The 16,621-nt window shown below is 34.2% G+C and overlaps 1 protein-coding gene across 6 annotated transcripts in view; it reads left to right on the top strand.

Annotated features, from left to right (window-relative positions):
• Window positions 1–16,621, top strand: part of CGNL1 (cingulin like 1) — a 50,584-nt gene that overhangs the window by 22,466 nt on the left and 11,497 nt on the right. For all 6 annotated transcript variants that reach the window (XM_048955764.1, XM_048955769.1, XM_048955770.1 and 3 more), the window contains exons 9-12: window positions 11,150–11,356; window positions 11,638–11,742; window positions 14,845–14,997; window positions 15,548–15,718. In XM_048955764.1, the coding sequence (XP_048811721.1) occupies window positions 11,150–11,356; window positions 11,638–11,742; window positions 14,845–14,997; window positions 15,548–15,718 (636 nt within the window). The remainder of the gene's footprint in view (window positions 1–11,149; window positions 11,357–11,637; window positions 11,743–14,844; window positions 14,998–15,547; window positions 15,719–16,621) is intronic.

Genomic DNA, 16,621 nt, shown 5'->3' on the forward strand with positions numbered 1-16,621 from the left:
TAGCTCAGTAAAAGAAATTACAAGGTAAAGAATTTTGAGATGAAAGTGAGTAGTATATCTTTTCTGCCTGACCTGATAATATATTTCTTCTTTAAAGCTAGTAAATTCTCCTATGTAGACCAGAAGCTTAACAGAAAATCGATTAAGTGTTGTGAACAGTGTTGACATATACTCTGTGTGCCATTCTTGTAGAAATGGCTGGAGTATATAGCTTCAATCTAAAATAAAAGTAACTGCTGTGCTTTGTGAACACCGAACTGTGGTTTCCCATGTTACTGAGGGTAAAGACATCTGCTGATTGCAAGGCATTGCAGAGACTCTTCTGTATGTAAAGTGTTCTTTGTGTTGGATTGCATCATATCTAAATGTAAAGGTAAAACCAGATTTATGTATAGTAGTCTTTTCATACCATTGTGAACTCAGTTTGAAGTATTTCAGTCTGAGTTGAGGAGGGAAAGGGACAAAGTTGGATTCTTTCTTTATTTACTTTAATGGGGTTAATTTTTTTCTTTTCTTTTCTTCTTGAAAGCTGATGGGAGCCTGTGGGGTCAGGTAGGTTTTTTTGTTCGTTTTGTATTTTTTTTTTTTTTTTTTTTAATATCATCAAGAGAATTTTTAATCCTTATCAGCAGAAGACAGAGTGTGTATATTCAGGTGGGTTTGCCCTGTGAAAGTATATGTTGATGTGTGTGTGTGTGAATTATTGGACTGTACAAATCTATTCAGTAGGGTACAATATAAACACTTAACTAGTTAATATTTTACTCTAGTTTTTGCAACAACTTCTGACCTTGAAAAATAAAATGCTAATGTGAGCCAGTGTGAGTTTGTTCTGATTCATAGCTAAGAGGATAATATGACATGGGTATGGCTAGTTGTTGAGTTGCTTTCCTGGGTTTGGATATTCTCACTGCATAAATGTTAGGTTGTGCTTATATCAGGTAGTCTTGTTTAATGTACTCTCTGTAAAAAGGGATTTCATTCTCAGTTTTACAATGTAGGCCTTTAAATCTTTCATTACATCTTATCAATCAAAACTGAAATAGTTTTGGAAATAGTATTAGAGATATGGTTCTTTTTAAATTAGTGAAAATGGTCAGGCAAGAAGAAAAGACTTGTCTTTAAACTGTCACAGGTGAATTTTTAACCAGTTAATGGAATGGGTCTGACTGAAAAGTAAGCAGAAGAAGACTGACCCGCTTATAAGTTTATACATTCACTTACTGAATAACCTTCTGAAGTACAGTTGAGGATTCAAGTTATTTGCACTGTACCTCAATGTGAGAGATGTACTGAAACACGCTGACCCTTTTAATATGTAACTAATGATAGCTAAATTCCTGAGCCCGAGCCATGTGTTAAAGTAGGCTAAGCCTCCCTGTAAAGTGAATGAATAAATACATAATCAGTGCAAGGTAGAAAAGCAGTAAGCAAAGCAAATAATTTATTTCTTACAGAATTTTTTTTTTGTAGCCATAAAACTTCATTTTGCTTTTAAACAGGTTTCATACTTCTTTTTTAGAGGCAGAAGATTGTATTATCCAATGATAGTATATCACTTATCCCAGGACTACTTGAAGTAATAATATGTGAAGTAAAAAATAATTGCCTTACTGTGAAAATTCTGGAACTACAAACAGAATTAAAGACCTGTTATTTATTTATTTTTCATGAGCTTTAAAAAGTAGATGGCCATACCTGGAATAATGCTAATTTCAGAAGCTCTGAAGAAGTAGTAAGAATTACAATTTAAGGGCTGTCTCTGTGTTGATTCTTACCTGCGCTTAGATCCTTTTTCAAAATGTTCATCTGTTTTCCTTGGATATAAGTTCTTGGGTATGGCTGACAGGAAAGGACAAAAGAAAGGGATTTAATGTCTCTGTCACTGCAACTCTTTCAGGATCAGCTGAGGGATGTGGGTAGATCTGAATTCCTGAAGTCACATGAATATAAGCATAAAAATGTGTAGTTCAAGAAGCTGAATAACTCATCCGACAGCAAAGTGAAAAAATGGCCCCTGAGATTTTATTTTTAGCAGCATCTCGATACCTTAAGCATTTACTGCCAGGAACAAAGAAAAGTGAGGCACGATTTTCTTTTACCACAATTTTTGAAAGATTTTAATGTCATTCCCTTTGATTTCACAAGGATGAATATGGAAAGGATGCTTAGAAGTCTGCTGATTCCCACTAGAAAAAGTTTATTGTGCTCTGGCTCATTTTGAATGGATATTTATTCTTTATATTTGTACTTCAAGTGAGGCAGTTAAAGAATGAAAAATTTTACTTGGCTAAACATTGTTCTGAATGAAAATATAAATGTTGTTAGAAATTATGACTGAATTATGCTTAATAAATTGAGACAAAATTTGAATAAGTTGTGAAGGAGACACTTAGCTTCCCCTCACTTTAGTTCCTCCTGTGTTGTGTAAAAGTTTCTAAAGGTTAGACTCTGGATAGCCACTGCTGAAGGGGAATTCCACCAGCCAAAACACCAAAGTCAGCCAAAACCATTTTTTAATGATCAGTTATACAATCACTCTCATGTTTTTGCCAGTGATGAGGGTGTGGTACAAAAGAAGGTGCGGAGCCACAGAGCTTTTTCTGCATTACTATCAAAGAAGTTTTTTGCTCTACTCAGATTGCAGAAGAATATTTTATGTGAATCTCCAGAGCTTCCAGAATGTTTCTTGACATAATAATGGGTAGTGGAAAGGATTTTGATATCTTCAATACTGAGATCTACCTCACATGTTTTTTAAAATCTCTTCACAGCTTTCACCAAAGTTAAGGTTGGAGAGTATATAAATGCATTTTTAATTTTTAAGATTGTTCCAACTCCTTTGTTGCATAAATATTTATTTTAACTTTGTTTTGAGTAATGTTAATAAATTTTAATATATTTCTAGACATGTATATAACTATATGCATGAAGACAAAAGACTTAATGTAATAAAGTTCTTATCAGGCAAAACACTTGGAAAGAGCTGGATGAAAAGTGAGGGAACTGAATTCTTGCTGGAGTTTTCTTATGCAGAGTAAATTCCTTAGATCCAAAGCTGAAGACTGAATGTGGCCTGCATATGTACTCTAGCAACTGTGACTGTGTGGGCTCAGCAGAGTAGATGTAAGCCTGAGCTTTACAGATCAGGTGTGCAAACCAAATCATACAGTACACTTGTATATGCACGTGCATTCTCTCATTTTCTTCTAGTCTGCTATAAATTAAAAGTAGCTTTGTACTTAATAATATTCGAACATTGTATTTTATCAGTATTTTTCAGACTTCAGTTTGTTCCTCAACTTAGAACACACCATTAAATACTTGTTTAGAAGACAGAGTTATATAACTTGTTTCTTAAAAAAAAAAACAAACTTAAAATCTTCTCCATGTAGCTGCAAGTTGAGTGTGAAATTTTATTCACCAAATTAACTGTAGGAAAGTAGAAAGAAGAGAGGTTGCTGCCAGAAGAATCATGAGTGTCCTTGTTCCATTTGAGAAGCCTAGATTAAAATAATTTTAAACATTATGTATTTCTTGACATGTTCAAGGTACAATTTTTGTTTACTTCAGTTGGGACTGTGTGCTTATGTCTTTAGAAATCAAACAGTAGTGACTCAAATCAAGCACTAAGAAAATGAAGGGGCATGCAGTTATTGAGGCCATCTGGAGAGCCTGGATAAGGTAACTTGCCTCATGAACTCTTTGGCAGAGATGAGAATAGCAGATTTTTCTAGGGCTACTCCTCCATTCAGGCACCTTAACTGTGAGACCTTTCTCTTAACTGCCTCATTAATTTATGGAGCACAGCTTTACTTCAGCAGCAACATCTAGTTTCATTGTAAACCCTTGACTTTTTTAATAGATATTGCCTGATTTTACAGTAAGCAAGCCAGTGATCCTGTGGAGGATGCTACTGCGTGGCATGATGTGGTTAAATGTGCTATAATATTATATGCAAACAAGTGTAAAACTCCAAGGTGATGTAATTGATTACATGGAGTCCTCTGCTGCTTAAGCTCCCAGAGGTGAATAGTGCTTTGTAGTTCTCTGGATCAATGAAGACTGAAGAGGAGATCTTCCCCAAGAATTTTACAGATACTTGTTGCTAACAGGGTAGAGATGAACAGCTGGAAGTTTGGCTTTAGTTTTAGGTGTTAGAGAAAATAGAGCTTTAGTAAATATGTATTTATTATTTCTATTCTTCTGCTTTCAGTGCAACTTCTTTCTAGTCATGTGGCTTTCTGGTTCTTTTTTCATTCCCATTAAGGTTTTGGTGCGAATCATTTTGCTGTGGCATCCATGGACTTATTCAAATTTATTTGTCAAATTTATACAGATTTATATCTATTTGACATTTATATGTCAGATTTGTTTTATTCATTTATTCAGGTTAAAATTAAACTCTGAGCTGTTTAGTGGAGCTTCTAATATGTAGAATAGCTACCTTCAAACCTGCTGTGTAACTGAAAGAAAATTATGGCTTAATTCAGTGTAGTTTCAGAAAATTTTAGAAACTGGGTTAAGCAAATTAGGACTTAGGCCATAGTAGCAGCAGCATGAAGAGGTTACACTCATTAATTTGTGTTACCATGGATATAGGTGCTCAGTACAATACACTCATTGCACTCATCAGGATATCTGTGTTAGAAGTAGCGTACAAAAGTATCCTATGTCATTTACTAGGAGGTGAAGTCAAGTCAGTTTTAACCACAAAAGGTTCTATAATGGTTTGTCTGTACAAAACATGTGAGTTGTGCATCCCATGGAAACAGAACAGAAGTGTGTAACTTGCATTTCTAGTTTTCAGAATCCTTAACTTTGTGTGTGAGGTAGTTCTATAAACTTCTGTTTTTATTATGTACGTAATGTCTGTTCAGTGAGGCAAATTCTGCAGGGCGAATTGGAAAGTGCTGACACTGAATTAAATATGAAGCTTAATAGCGTGCTCACAAATGTAGTTTTTTCTACTAAGAAAAAAGTTTTATCTCAGTTGCGCACGTGGTTTTAAGAGACATGCCATATCAAAATAACTCGGCGGTGATTGTAGATCCTTCCATTGCCACCATAGTTTATCAATTTGGAAATGTTGTGCTAGATTTTGCCTTCATAATGTATATTTAAGAAGAAAAATGTATCTCTCATCCACCTATGTCTTTGTTTTGGCAGAGTTTATCTTCTTTTCGTTTCTAATTCTGAAGTGGCTGCTCAAAATCTGTGCTTGCCTCCTAAACTGATTGACTGATCCTCTGTGTTTCAATATTAAAATGTAGAAGGTTATACATTTTTAGTTGTTTATAAGGACCACTGTAGGTTATTTTTCTTTATGTACGATATTTTTTTCTTGCCAGAAACTGTATTTTTTTTCTTCTAGAATTTGATAACTTGTTTTATGTATGGTGCTTTGAGTCTATGGCACTGTTTTCTGAAAGCTATGTGCAGTTACTCAGAATGGTAAACTTAATTGCTCCATATTTAATAATGTATAGACACTGTAACTATGGCCTTTCAGTAACGGTATTTAGTTTCTTTTAAACAGTACTTTGCCTTAGGACCATAAAATCTTAAAATCTTATTGGCTACCTTAAGTCCTACAGGAATGCTCAGTGACTGAGATTGAACTTTTTAGAGATTTATGATAACAGTTTTCATGTGTGTATATGTGTGTTCTGTGTGTATACGTACTGTGTAAGAGGACCACTGCTGGGCTAGTAAATCAAGTTACTGCATGTGTGATATGGCTCACAAAGCAGAAGCTGTTTTATTTGTGGGGGAATTGAACAAAAGCATCTTAAACACCGTTGCAAAAAAATTTGTATGGAATGGTCAGATTCAGCAGATTGCATGCAGATGCTGTCATACAGTAAGGCACGAGTTCCTGTCTGTTTTTGTTAATCTGTTTTTATTAAACTTGTGCTACACTTGTGATGTAGGTTATCTACTTAAGCTCTGCCAAATGCCTTTGCTTCTTTTTAATTTAGTTAGTGTGTCTACACAAAAAGTAACAATTTCTTCAGTGAATTTGATTACAGACACTTTCAATTAAATTGATGCGACTGTGTAAGACCAGTGCTATAGAAGTACTTTGCTATAAAGAAAGGAAATAAATGAGTCTACTATATGAGGATTTTTTTTCAGTAGCAGTTTAGTACTTAGTACTGTATTCTACTGATACTCATATGATATTCCCCTTTCTAGGTGTAGCTTGTGACTTGCATTCACTGTCGTGTCATAATTGATAAAAGAAACAAATAATAAGCACTTTTATCTCTCTTAAGGAGCTGAGCACCTATATCTGTGGTAACACAAACGTAGTGTATCTTCAAGCAGTTGTGGAGATCTTTGCATTCGAGTACATCATTACAACTATGTCTACTTTTTTCCAAAGAGGTTTTTTTCTTTTTATTATTGTTATTTGATGTTATTTATTTAGTTTTTCTCACAAATTTGCAACCCATTTCCAAATTATTTTACCTAACATCAGTAGCTGAAGTCTGATGATTAAGCTTGTTCATTCTTAAGTCATGAATTTAAACATGATAAAGCTACAGTTTGATAAAGCATAATATAACAAAAAAGTATAATAAAATATATTAAAAATAAAGACCAAGATGGTATGAGTGTAAGACTTGCCTGAAAGGGGTACCAAGATGAAAGTGTTACTCTTTCAGAGATAGAACATATGAGAATCTGGATACAAAACAGATAAACTGTAGAATGCTGAATGCCCTGAAAAACAGAGCAGGAATACACAGATTGGAAGGAAAGACGAAGAATGTACAGTCAAACAAGGAAATTGTTGTAGAGTTTTTACCTTACTTTGATGTAATTCTAATAGTAAGAAGTTATTTTATTAAAACATAATGCAAAAATTAGGAATTGGAAATAAGAAGAAATAAGCATATTTTATGTATCTTAGGCAGTAAACTGTATTCTTGGAATTGAAAAATGACAATTTTAATATCCACAGAATCCCCTTCAGTACTTTAATGTTGTCCGTCTGTCCATCCCTCCCTTTTTTTTTCTATGGCAAATATGCCTGAATATACTGTATTTCATTCCAGCTTTTGTCACTGGGAATCTTGTTTAACCAGTTTTATCTGTTTTGTGCTCTGTACCTGTTTACATAATCTCATTTTAGCTCTCTGAAGAGGGTTATCCACAGTTCAGTGAATTAAAGATCACGTTATATTAACAGCATGTTTGTTAATGTTTCATATTCAACTTAAATGAGTACTTTATGAACTTTACCCAGTTCTGTTACCATGAGCTTAACTTCTATAAGCTTAGTTAAAATAATTGCTAGAGCTTTACTGGCATCCCCACATATTAAATGTAACTATGTAAAGTCTTTATGCATGGGTACCAAGAACACTCATTAATTGATGTAGTGTAATTAATTTCTATGGATCCTATATTAAGGGCGATTAAAAGTAAATTGTGTATGGGCTAAAGAGTATGCATCTACAGCTTAATCTGTATGTGTGGCTCTCTGTCTCTTTGATTTCTGATCTGTACTTGCTAAACTCAGTGTTCTGTTAATTCTTTTGCTTTCACCTCCTTTGCCATAACTCATTCTAACTCAATACATTTGCAAGCAGTTTTCAAATCCTTTTTTTGAATGTGTGGGTCAGTGACCTGTGTCATAGGACACAGTGATCTCTGATACAGCGGTGTTCATGTATGTCTTAATAGTTGCTAGCCTTAACATTTTGTAATTGTTAATTATATGGGCAAAGAATTGCCCCTGTCGCCTTCTCCTGTGATGGCGTCCTGAGATAGTCTGTCAAAACTGCACTGCAGTGCTCGTTTCCTTTGCATGGCTGTTCTTGTGATACTCTGATGCTTTTCTGATGTTTTTATCTGTCATCCCAAAAGAAGGCATGAGATGACATAGAAGGTGGAGTGTGTAAGGTAAGACTAACTGTGAAGAAAAGGAGAAAAGGGAAGAGATGCAGAGTTTTTTGGTAACTGAACTTTCTGTTATAATGTGCTGCAGGACTTGGCGTGTATTGCCAAAAACTATTTGTAATTCAGAAGCTTAATTTGTACTTGTGCTTTGGAAGAGCTCTGCATGCAATTCTCATTATATTGGAAAAAAATTAAGACAGGCTTTTTTTCCCTATCTAAACCAAGCCATGTAATTTTAGTTCTTCAGAGAAGTGATATACTGCATGCTCATTGTCCACTCAAAGAACATATAAATTCTAAATATGTATTTTGGCTTTGTTAAATTTCATTATCAAATTGAAGATACTTGCAAGGTTGGGGTTTTTTGGTTTCCAGGATCTTAAACGAGGCCAATAGATTTTGTTTGCAACTTATTCTTAATATTACTTAATCTTTTATATATATTCATCCTGTGTCTTGCTAATTTAATGAAATAAATTGTGAGAAAGGAGAAATAATACCAGTTTAGTTAAGTTTTAGTGGGTATCTTAAGGTGCATACAGCAAAAGACAGATGGGAACAGATCTCTATCTAGATATTACAGCTTCATTGAGGCTGAACCTAATTTTAAACCTATTCTTTTCAAAATAAATGAATAAAAATATGTATACTTAAGGAGGTTGTTTGTGGATCAAGCAATGGTTGGTGAGGTATGGAATCTGTAGGTACAGCATGGGTCTGCTGTAGTCCTCTCCTACTGCACAGCACTGTGTAGGCGTTTGGATGAAAAAGAACAGACAAATCAACATTCCTTTCCCTGAACTCCCCAGCATGCCTCAGCTGCTTTCACTCAACTCAGCTCCAGAAAGGAGAAATCAGACAAAAAGGAGCCACTGGTAGAATGCTTGTTAATTAGTAAAACTTTGTTGTATGCAAACAGCAAAAATTAAAGGAATATATAAATGCTATTAAAAAGTATGTGAGAAGTTAAAGCACCAACAGAGATTTATTTCAAGCTTTTAAACTTGTTGTGTAATTAGAAGAACAAGGGTTTTTTTTTTTTCAGTATTTTTGAAAAACCAGGACTTGTCAGCCTTTTTATACTAAGTTCATTGACCCTGTAGACAGTCTGAGTATTTTCTGAGTTACTGCTTTATCAAAGTAATTTGCATGTTTTTTAAAGCTACTGCTCACTAGAAGACAGTCTAGTGAGGACACACTTTGTAATCACTCTTTTACATAGCTTCACTTTTCCATTTGGGGTGGGGGAAGTAATGAAGAATGAGAAAATAGAATAAAAAGTAACGAGAGAGAATTTTGTGGGTTTTTTTTTTTTTTTTTTTTTTCATAAAACAGAGGAAAATAGCTTCTTGCCAAACTGCTCTGGAGGATATGTTTTCATTCAGATAAACATGATTTCACATGCAAAAATACTATGCCTCAGTAATTAGTGTGCAATTACCTGTTGCCACCAGATAATGTAGAAACCAAAGATACAGATGGATTTGGAAAAGATTAGGGAAATTACTGAATGATGCATGGAGGGAAAAACAGTAAGATCTAGGAGGTAGCAAATATGATGGAGAAAAGCTTGCTTTGTAGTTCTTCTCTTGTTTTCTTTTTTCTTTTCTTCTCCCCCCCCCCCCCCCCCCTCCAAAATATCTGTTTTGGCTGCTGCTGGAGAGAACACTTGTCTAGGCTGAGTCATATGGCTGTTCTGATGCTCTAAAGTAAGGTCTTAATGTAGTAGACAGTGGACCTGTACATGAGAACTGGATCTTTGTGCAGAGTATTGCTTTATATGAGACCTTGAACACTCAGGGACAAGAACCACAAATTATATCATGATTTTTTTTGTTTTGTTTTTTTGTTTTTGTTTGTTTGTTTGTTTTGAGGGGACTGTGACTGACAAGTCAATGAAGACCAGAAATTAAACACTTCAAGCCCTTCATGTCACAGAATTAGATGCTTACAAGAACATACCTGCTCTGTGTAGTACTGTAACAGTATAGACACATACTTCCTCTCGTGGTTTCCTCAGTAGCAACAAACAAAATGCATGACCTTTTAAATGATAGTGTATGTTTTAGGGGCAGGTAAGTGGTGAAACTAAGGTGATAATTATCTCTGAGAAGTTGTATGCTGCAGCCAGTTGCCTTGCCAAAAACTCTGTAACCACATGTGATAAACTATGATGAATAGTTCGTTGTAATTTTGTCTTTGTGCTGGTTTTTTTTTTTTTTTTTTTTTTTTTTTTTTTAAGAAATAAATCAGTAATAATCCACAAATTGTATCTTTTTGAATACAAGCTGGACTGAGTAGCTGAACGCCTTCTGTCCTGAGACAGTCACTGAAAATCAAGCAGAACTTGTGTTAAATAAACACAGCCCCAAGTGTGGATTTTATGATATGCAGATAAAGCTGCACCAACAACACTGTAAGGCACTTGTAGTTTGCTGTTTGCTCCTGCCTGCTTGCTGTGTGCCCCACTATGCTGGTGTTGACTGTTGTGGAACCATGTTTTTAAATAGATTGGGACATTTTTTCCTGGAACTCTTCTAACTGCCAGTATGCCCCTTCTATTTTAGTCAAGATCATGTATATATGATATATAATATATGACATTTTATGCATAATGCATATACATGTAACATAATTTCTTATTTTTGTTGCCTAAGCTGTAGTCCTTTGCAGCTCCACAAATAGTTACATGGATGTAGAGTGCTGAACATTATAGCCTGAAAAGGGCAATGGGACAAGGTTGCCTAAATTTTGTTGTTGTGAAAGACACTTCTCATGAATATGTTATTTCTTAAATGCCCGTAAGGCTCTTGATATCTGTTAGGATTGTTTTTTTTTTGTTTGTTTGTTTGTTTTTGTTTTTTAATTACTTGTAAGTACTGAGCAATGGGATGTGATAGTGAAAATCATTTAGGGCAACAAGGAAGGTGATGTTGAAGTAAAAATATGTGATGGCAGGAATGAGACAATGAAGTAATGTTACTTTAGCATGTAGCTGGCAGAGGAGAAACAAAGTCTTCCTTGTGTGTTCTCAGATGGTAATTTTGAAAAATAAAAATAGGTTTGTAATACATACAGACTTTAATACAGAGTTTAATTTCTGTGTTGGTGTTTTAATGTTGTATCCTAACTATGTTTTCTGTGGTGCCGTGTGAAATGTCTGTTTGAAAATGTTGGAAAGCAGTTGTGATTATTTCTGCTTTTTTAAAAACATTGTTTGTTTTTTTGTTTTTACTAGAATGCTGCTGTTCTTGCCAGTGAAAGAGATGCTGTGGAAGAGGTACGAAATAGTATAGAAAATCAAGTCAAAAAGCTGACTGAGGAAAACACGCAGTTGAAGAGAACAGTTGATGAACTAGAAACAAAAAATGAAGAGTTGCACAAACAATTTGATAATATGAAAGGAGAAGAAAGTTCAATGAAGGAAAAATTAAAAAGATATAAGGTAAGGTAGCAAAACAAGCCACTAAAGTAGTCTCTTTTTTAGTTGTGAAATATGTTTTTTAAGGACAAAAATTTACAAATAAGGGTGAACATGCATTATAACTCAGTTTATCTGTGAGCATTACTGCATAGAGAAGTGGGAATTAGAGGTGTAAGACAGTCAGTGAATGTTGCTAAATATTTGCAGTTTTGTATGACTTCTTAAGGAATTCTGGTTCTTTGTGGGTATCAAACTGGAGGCTGTGCCTCTATTTCTAAATATATCGGATCCCTTATTTGCAGGATGAAAATCAACAATTAGAAGAAGCATTGAAATATGCTGAAAAAGAGGCAAAAGAATTGATGGAATTAAAAACATCCTTAGAAAGCCAACTAGAAAATATGCAGGTAAGAAAAAGATCAATTAGAAATATTTGAATTTTAAATTTACCATTTATCTGAGTCACCTTGCTTTCTACAGAGTAGCATCTCATTCTTCTTGAAGTACACTTTGTTTCTAAGTGCCAGAATCATTGCAGTGTTAAAATACTTCATCAATCCCACAGTCTCATCTAACCACATTTATTCTCTTGCTAGATCTTTTTTATTATTAGTTTTTTCTATCAAAATTTCAGGGAGAAAAATCACAAAATAAACGATCAAATTCTTACAAATCTTTTTTAATAGTTTGAATGATCATTCAGCTCTGGGTGTACTGTATTGTATTTTCTGTACTAGAACATCAGTTTAGGTTAGTCTCCTCTATCTAGTCTGCTGTTTCAGGAAGTAAAATACATCTTAAAATCTTAAATCTTAAAATCTTAAAATGAATTGTTGAAAATATTTTTGAAAGTTAATGAGAATTCTCTTGATAAAGAAAATCATGTGACTATTATGAACCTTAACCACAGCACGTATGGTACTGCAGTATATTAAAAAATGTCAGCCGTACCAACATGATACATCCTATAGGATATCTCAGATTTCAACTGAAAAATATAATTTACCAGAATGGGTGGCTGGAAGGTGACAAGATCTTTACTAGGTCCAGGAAACGCTTCGTCCTGTGATTCTTAAAATACACCAACTGGCACAGCATACAGTGATGCTCTACAAGAAAGATGTGGGCTTGAGAGTTTTCAGCAGATTTTGGAAGATCAGAGTACAAATCATCTGAATTTCAGTATCCATGATACTCTGAAGCAACATTACTGCTGTCAGTTTATTCTTAATCTAATTAAAAGCAAACTCACTGAAACTGAAATTTTTCCTTGGAACGTATCTAGGGTTACATTTTCTGTTAGAATAATTATGAGTAAAATGTCACAAAGCTCTCTAATTTTTGGTAATGTTCTTAGGATTTGTTTTCTCATCCTTCTCCGTAATAAACAGTGAAAATAAAAAAGAGGATGAAAATGGGAAGATAAAATATGTGAAAAATACAGGTTCCTTCTCAGGACTATGACTCAAAGGAGAAAAAGCTAGATTTAATTCTCAAGGGTCTCTATCTACTACATATCTGAAATTCAAGCAAAAGTTAGCGAGACCTGAGGGAAATTAAGGTGACACCTTGCTTGCATTAAGCCTACTATATTTATTATTTAAATATTTGTATTTATTCACGTCTATTATCAAGTTGGTAATTGCCCTATTTAGTAGAATAAATTTTTTCTCATGGTGGTAATTAATTTTTTGTTGTTAACTCTGCACTTGAGAGTTCAACCAGCTTATTATCTCCAATGTTCAATTGCCTTTTCAGTGGGCTACAAATGCAAAAACTTCCTGCTGGCAACATTATTCTGCCATAGTATGTTTCACTCATCTGTGTCTATGCAGTTTGTTTCTCAAGGATGTGTAAACAAACAGTAAAGGTAGATGATCTGTGAAAAGCTGCTGGGGAAGGGCACATGAGGTTTTTATAGCCTGCTCAAATATGGTGTATTAGCAGGGTCCCAGGAATTCAGCAGCTTTCAGAACCGAAATGCTGAAGTTCAATCTTTTCAAGGTTCTAAAAATCCTTTGGTGCTATCACACAATTGTCACAGAAGTAGGCTTTGCAGAATAACATCTATTAGCCCCCAGCATGTTTTTGGATTATGTGTACACTCCTTAAGCTCATTAACTCCTGTTTGTATTAGAGATGTCTTTATTAGTAGGTAATATAGGGATTTAAGGGATCTAAAGAAACTCTTGTTTTTAACAATTGATTGTTTTTAACAATATTTTTTTCTCTTATAAGAATATAAATTTTATCAATATATCTTCATGTTATAAGAGTAGGAATTTTTTTGTGTGTTTCTAAATTACCTTGCCTGAAGAAACACAAATGTTTGCACACTTACAGCATTTTGACGTGCAATAAAGCACCCTCTGTATCAGATGTTCAACAAATCTTTAAATGTGTAATAATGAAATTGAAATTTAAAACTATATTTTGCAATGCTTTTTAGATTTTGTTTTGATCTTAATTATTTACATTTTTCTGTTGAAGCAGCTTTAACTGTCCATAACATGGTGGTAGTCAGCTTAATGGTGCTTCTCAGACTTCATAAAAACAAACTCTTCCTTAATCTTGTAGTTTCTGTTTACAATAGGGCCATTAAGATATTTTACTATGAAGGAAGAAGGAAGAAGTAAGGATTTCAACACAGAGATGTAAGATAACCTGTTTTTCTTTTATTAGAGTGAACTAGTGATGCTCATTCTACTGATGAACAGTATTTAGAAACTGGAGGGTGGTAAATTCTTAAACACACATCCTGAATATGATAAGAGAAATATATAATCTGTTTGCATATGCTCCTGGTACGTGAGCATGCAATGTGGCTCTGCAGATCATTCAAAATGTAGTTTAGATATGAAGGTATGTTTTGAAGATTAATGCCAATTCTTTAGGAAGGGAATTTCTGTGCCAGATGCAGCAAAGTTCTGTTCGTGTGTCTGTCAAAACAAGACAGCCTTATGATGAGAGTGTGTAAGTGCTATAAAAGCACAGCAATGGAAAAAAAAACCACAATTATTATTTTTCACTCACAGTAGAAATGTTGTATTTTATTTCATTATTTTATTATTTCATTTTGTAGGAAAGCGAATTTTGTTGTTGAAAATACTTGTAAGGGACACCTGAAGTGGAATGTATTGGAAAATTTGAAACCAGAAATGAGTATTAAAACTTGTGTAGGAGGTTGGACTTGCCAACATGCGTGCAATTGCAGAAGAATGTGCGTTTGCATATAATGGAACCATGAAAAGGGACTGTTTTTTTCCTATGAATGTTGCAGCAGTGATCCAGAATATACAACAGTGATAAAGCATCACTAAAATATTGTTTATCCTACACTGCCTAGCAAATTGTAACTCTGTTAACTTTTTTTTTAAGCTATTTAATTTGTGTTAATTTTGAAAAAACTGGTGGCATTATTGCTGCACAGGTGTACTATATAAAATATCTTTAAGCTGTTAGAAAAGAGGCTCAACATTTAATTAGATATGTATTTTAATCTACTGCAGGAGAACATCCGCTGTATTTCACAGGAACGACAGCAGTTAACCCAACAGTTAAAAGATGAAACTCACCAGAAGGAACAGCTGGAGAAGATAAAGAATGAAATGGAAAATGAACGATGGCAACTGAACAAGACGGTTGAAAACTTACAGGAGGAGGTATGAGTTCACTCAAAAGAGGCTGCAGGGGTCTAAAAATTTAATAGGCAGAAGCAAATGAGCTGCCAAATGGCAAACATTAAAAAAAAAAAAACAAACGTAAAAATAAATGAAATGCAAACTTGTGGTTTCTTCCACTTAAAGACTATTAATACAAGCTCTCAGGGCTGGAAATGTAGTTGGAACACTGCTATCTCAGAACGCTTTTGTAAAATAGCTTTGTTAAAACAAAATCCTAGATTTGGGTTTAGTTCCAATTTACTGCAGACCAAAGCTCAACCTGGATCAGCTCTGTTTCAAAGACTGACAACTGATTTTCAAATTGCTTTTGCATTAGAGCCTTAGTTTGCCATCTGTGTGTAAACAATGCAATTTAATATTCATATACTGAAGCGTTACTACATTTCACTGTAAATGTTTGATAAATATTTGTTTGGGAACTCTGGCTTGAACACTGAAGCTTGAGACAAACATCTTTTAGTGGACTGATCATGACAGAACCTTTCATAGCACTGTGTTAAGGAGAAAAAAATCTGTCCATTTTTCCCAGATGGCTGAAATAGTGGAGGCCTCAAGAACATCAACTGTGGAGCTTCAGAACCAGCTTGATGAATACAAGGAGAAAAATCGCAGAGAACTTGCAGATGTGCAGAGACAATTGAAAGAAAAAAACCTTGAGGTAGAAAAATCACGCCTGACAACCATTAGAATGCAGGATGAGGTAATGTCTCATAACTTCAGTGATTAATTTTAACCTTTGACCTAGAATTATGTTCAGATAGTTTACCAATCAATGTATGTTGGCTACCACTGTTTGGTTTTCTTAATTCATCAGGAGAGACTGATCTCCATCAGTGTACTTCAGTGTTTCATTTTTCATTAGGATAATCAATGTAATACTGCGACGGAAATAATTTCTTGGACAGATAGATAACTGCAGTGTTTCAGAAATGGATGTATCTCAGTGATATGACAAGGATTCCATTCATGACCTGCTGCTCTTTTAGTGTCTGCTGCTGAGTAAATTCAGAATGTAGAAATATTTTTGATTCAGGAAAATAAAAAGCACACAGCTATTTATAAAAAACAAAACAAAACAAAAAACCACAACCCAAGTCTGACTCTATTTTAAATGACCTGAATTATGTTCTTTTCTTCTTTTGTATGAGCCAAATTGCAGATTTAAATGACATAGGTGTATGGGGAACCAGCCACAGTCTTGAAGTTTTTAGCTTTAAGCATGTAGATTTTGCTACAAAATCAATCCAGTCTTTTAAAGATCTGCTTATACTTGTACCGTAATTGGAAAAGCTATGAGAGTAAACTGGCTTCAAATTTCAGTTGTTTTTTTTCCCCCCACATACAGAGTATTTCAATAGTTTTTTTTTTTTTGGTTTAAAAACTCTTGTATTGCGCTCTTCCCTTAACAAACTTGTTTGAAATGCAATTATGAAAAATACTTCTGGTGTTTCTTGTTACAACTACAGGATACAAGTACAAAGGAAAAAAGTCAGAACAAAATTAATCCTTCGTTGTTTGGCAAAAAGATAATCAAAACTCTAAGAGAACAAAATACTTCTGATTGATGAGTTGTAAGCAAAAGGAATTATAAGTTTCACCTAAA

Source organism: Lagopus muta, chromosome 10, assembly GCF_023343835.1.
Source record: "Lagopus muta isolate bLagMut1 chromosome 10, bLagMut1 primary, whole genome shotgun sequence".
NCBI classification, from domain to species: Eukaryota; Metazoa; Chordata; class Aves; order Galliformes; family Phasianidae; genus Lagopus; species Lagopus muta.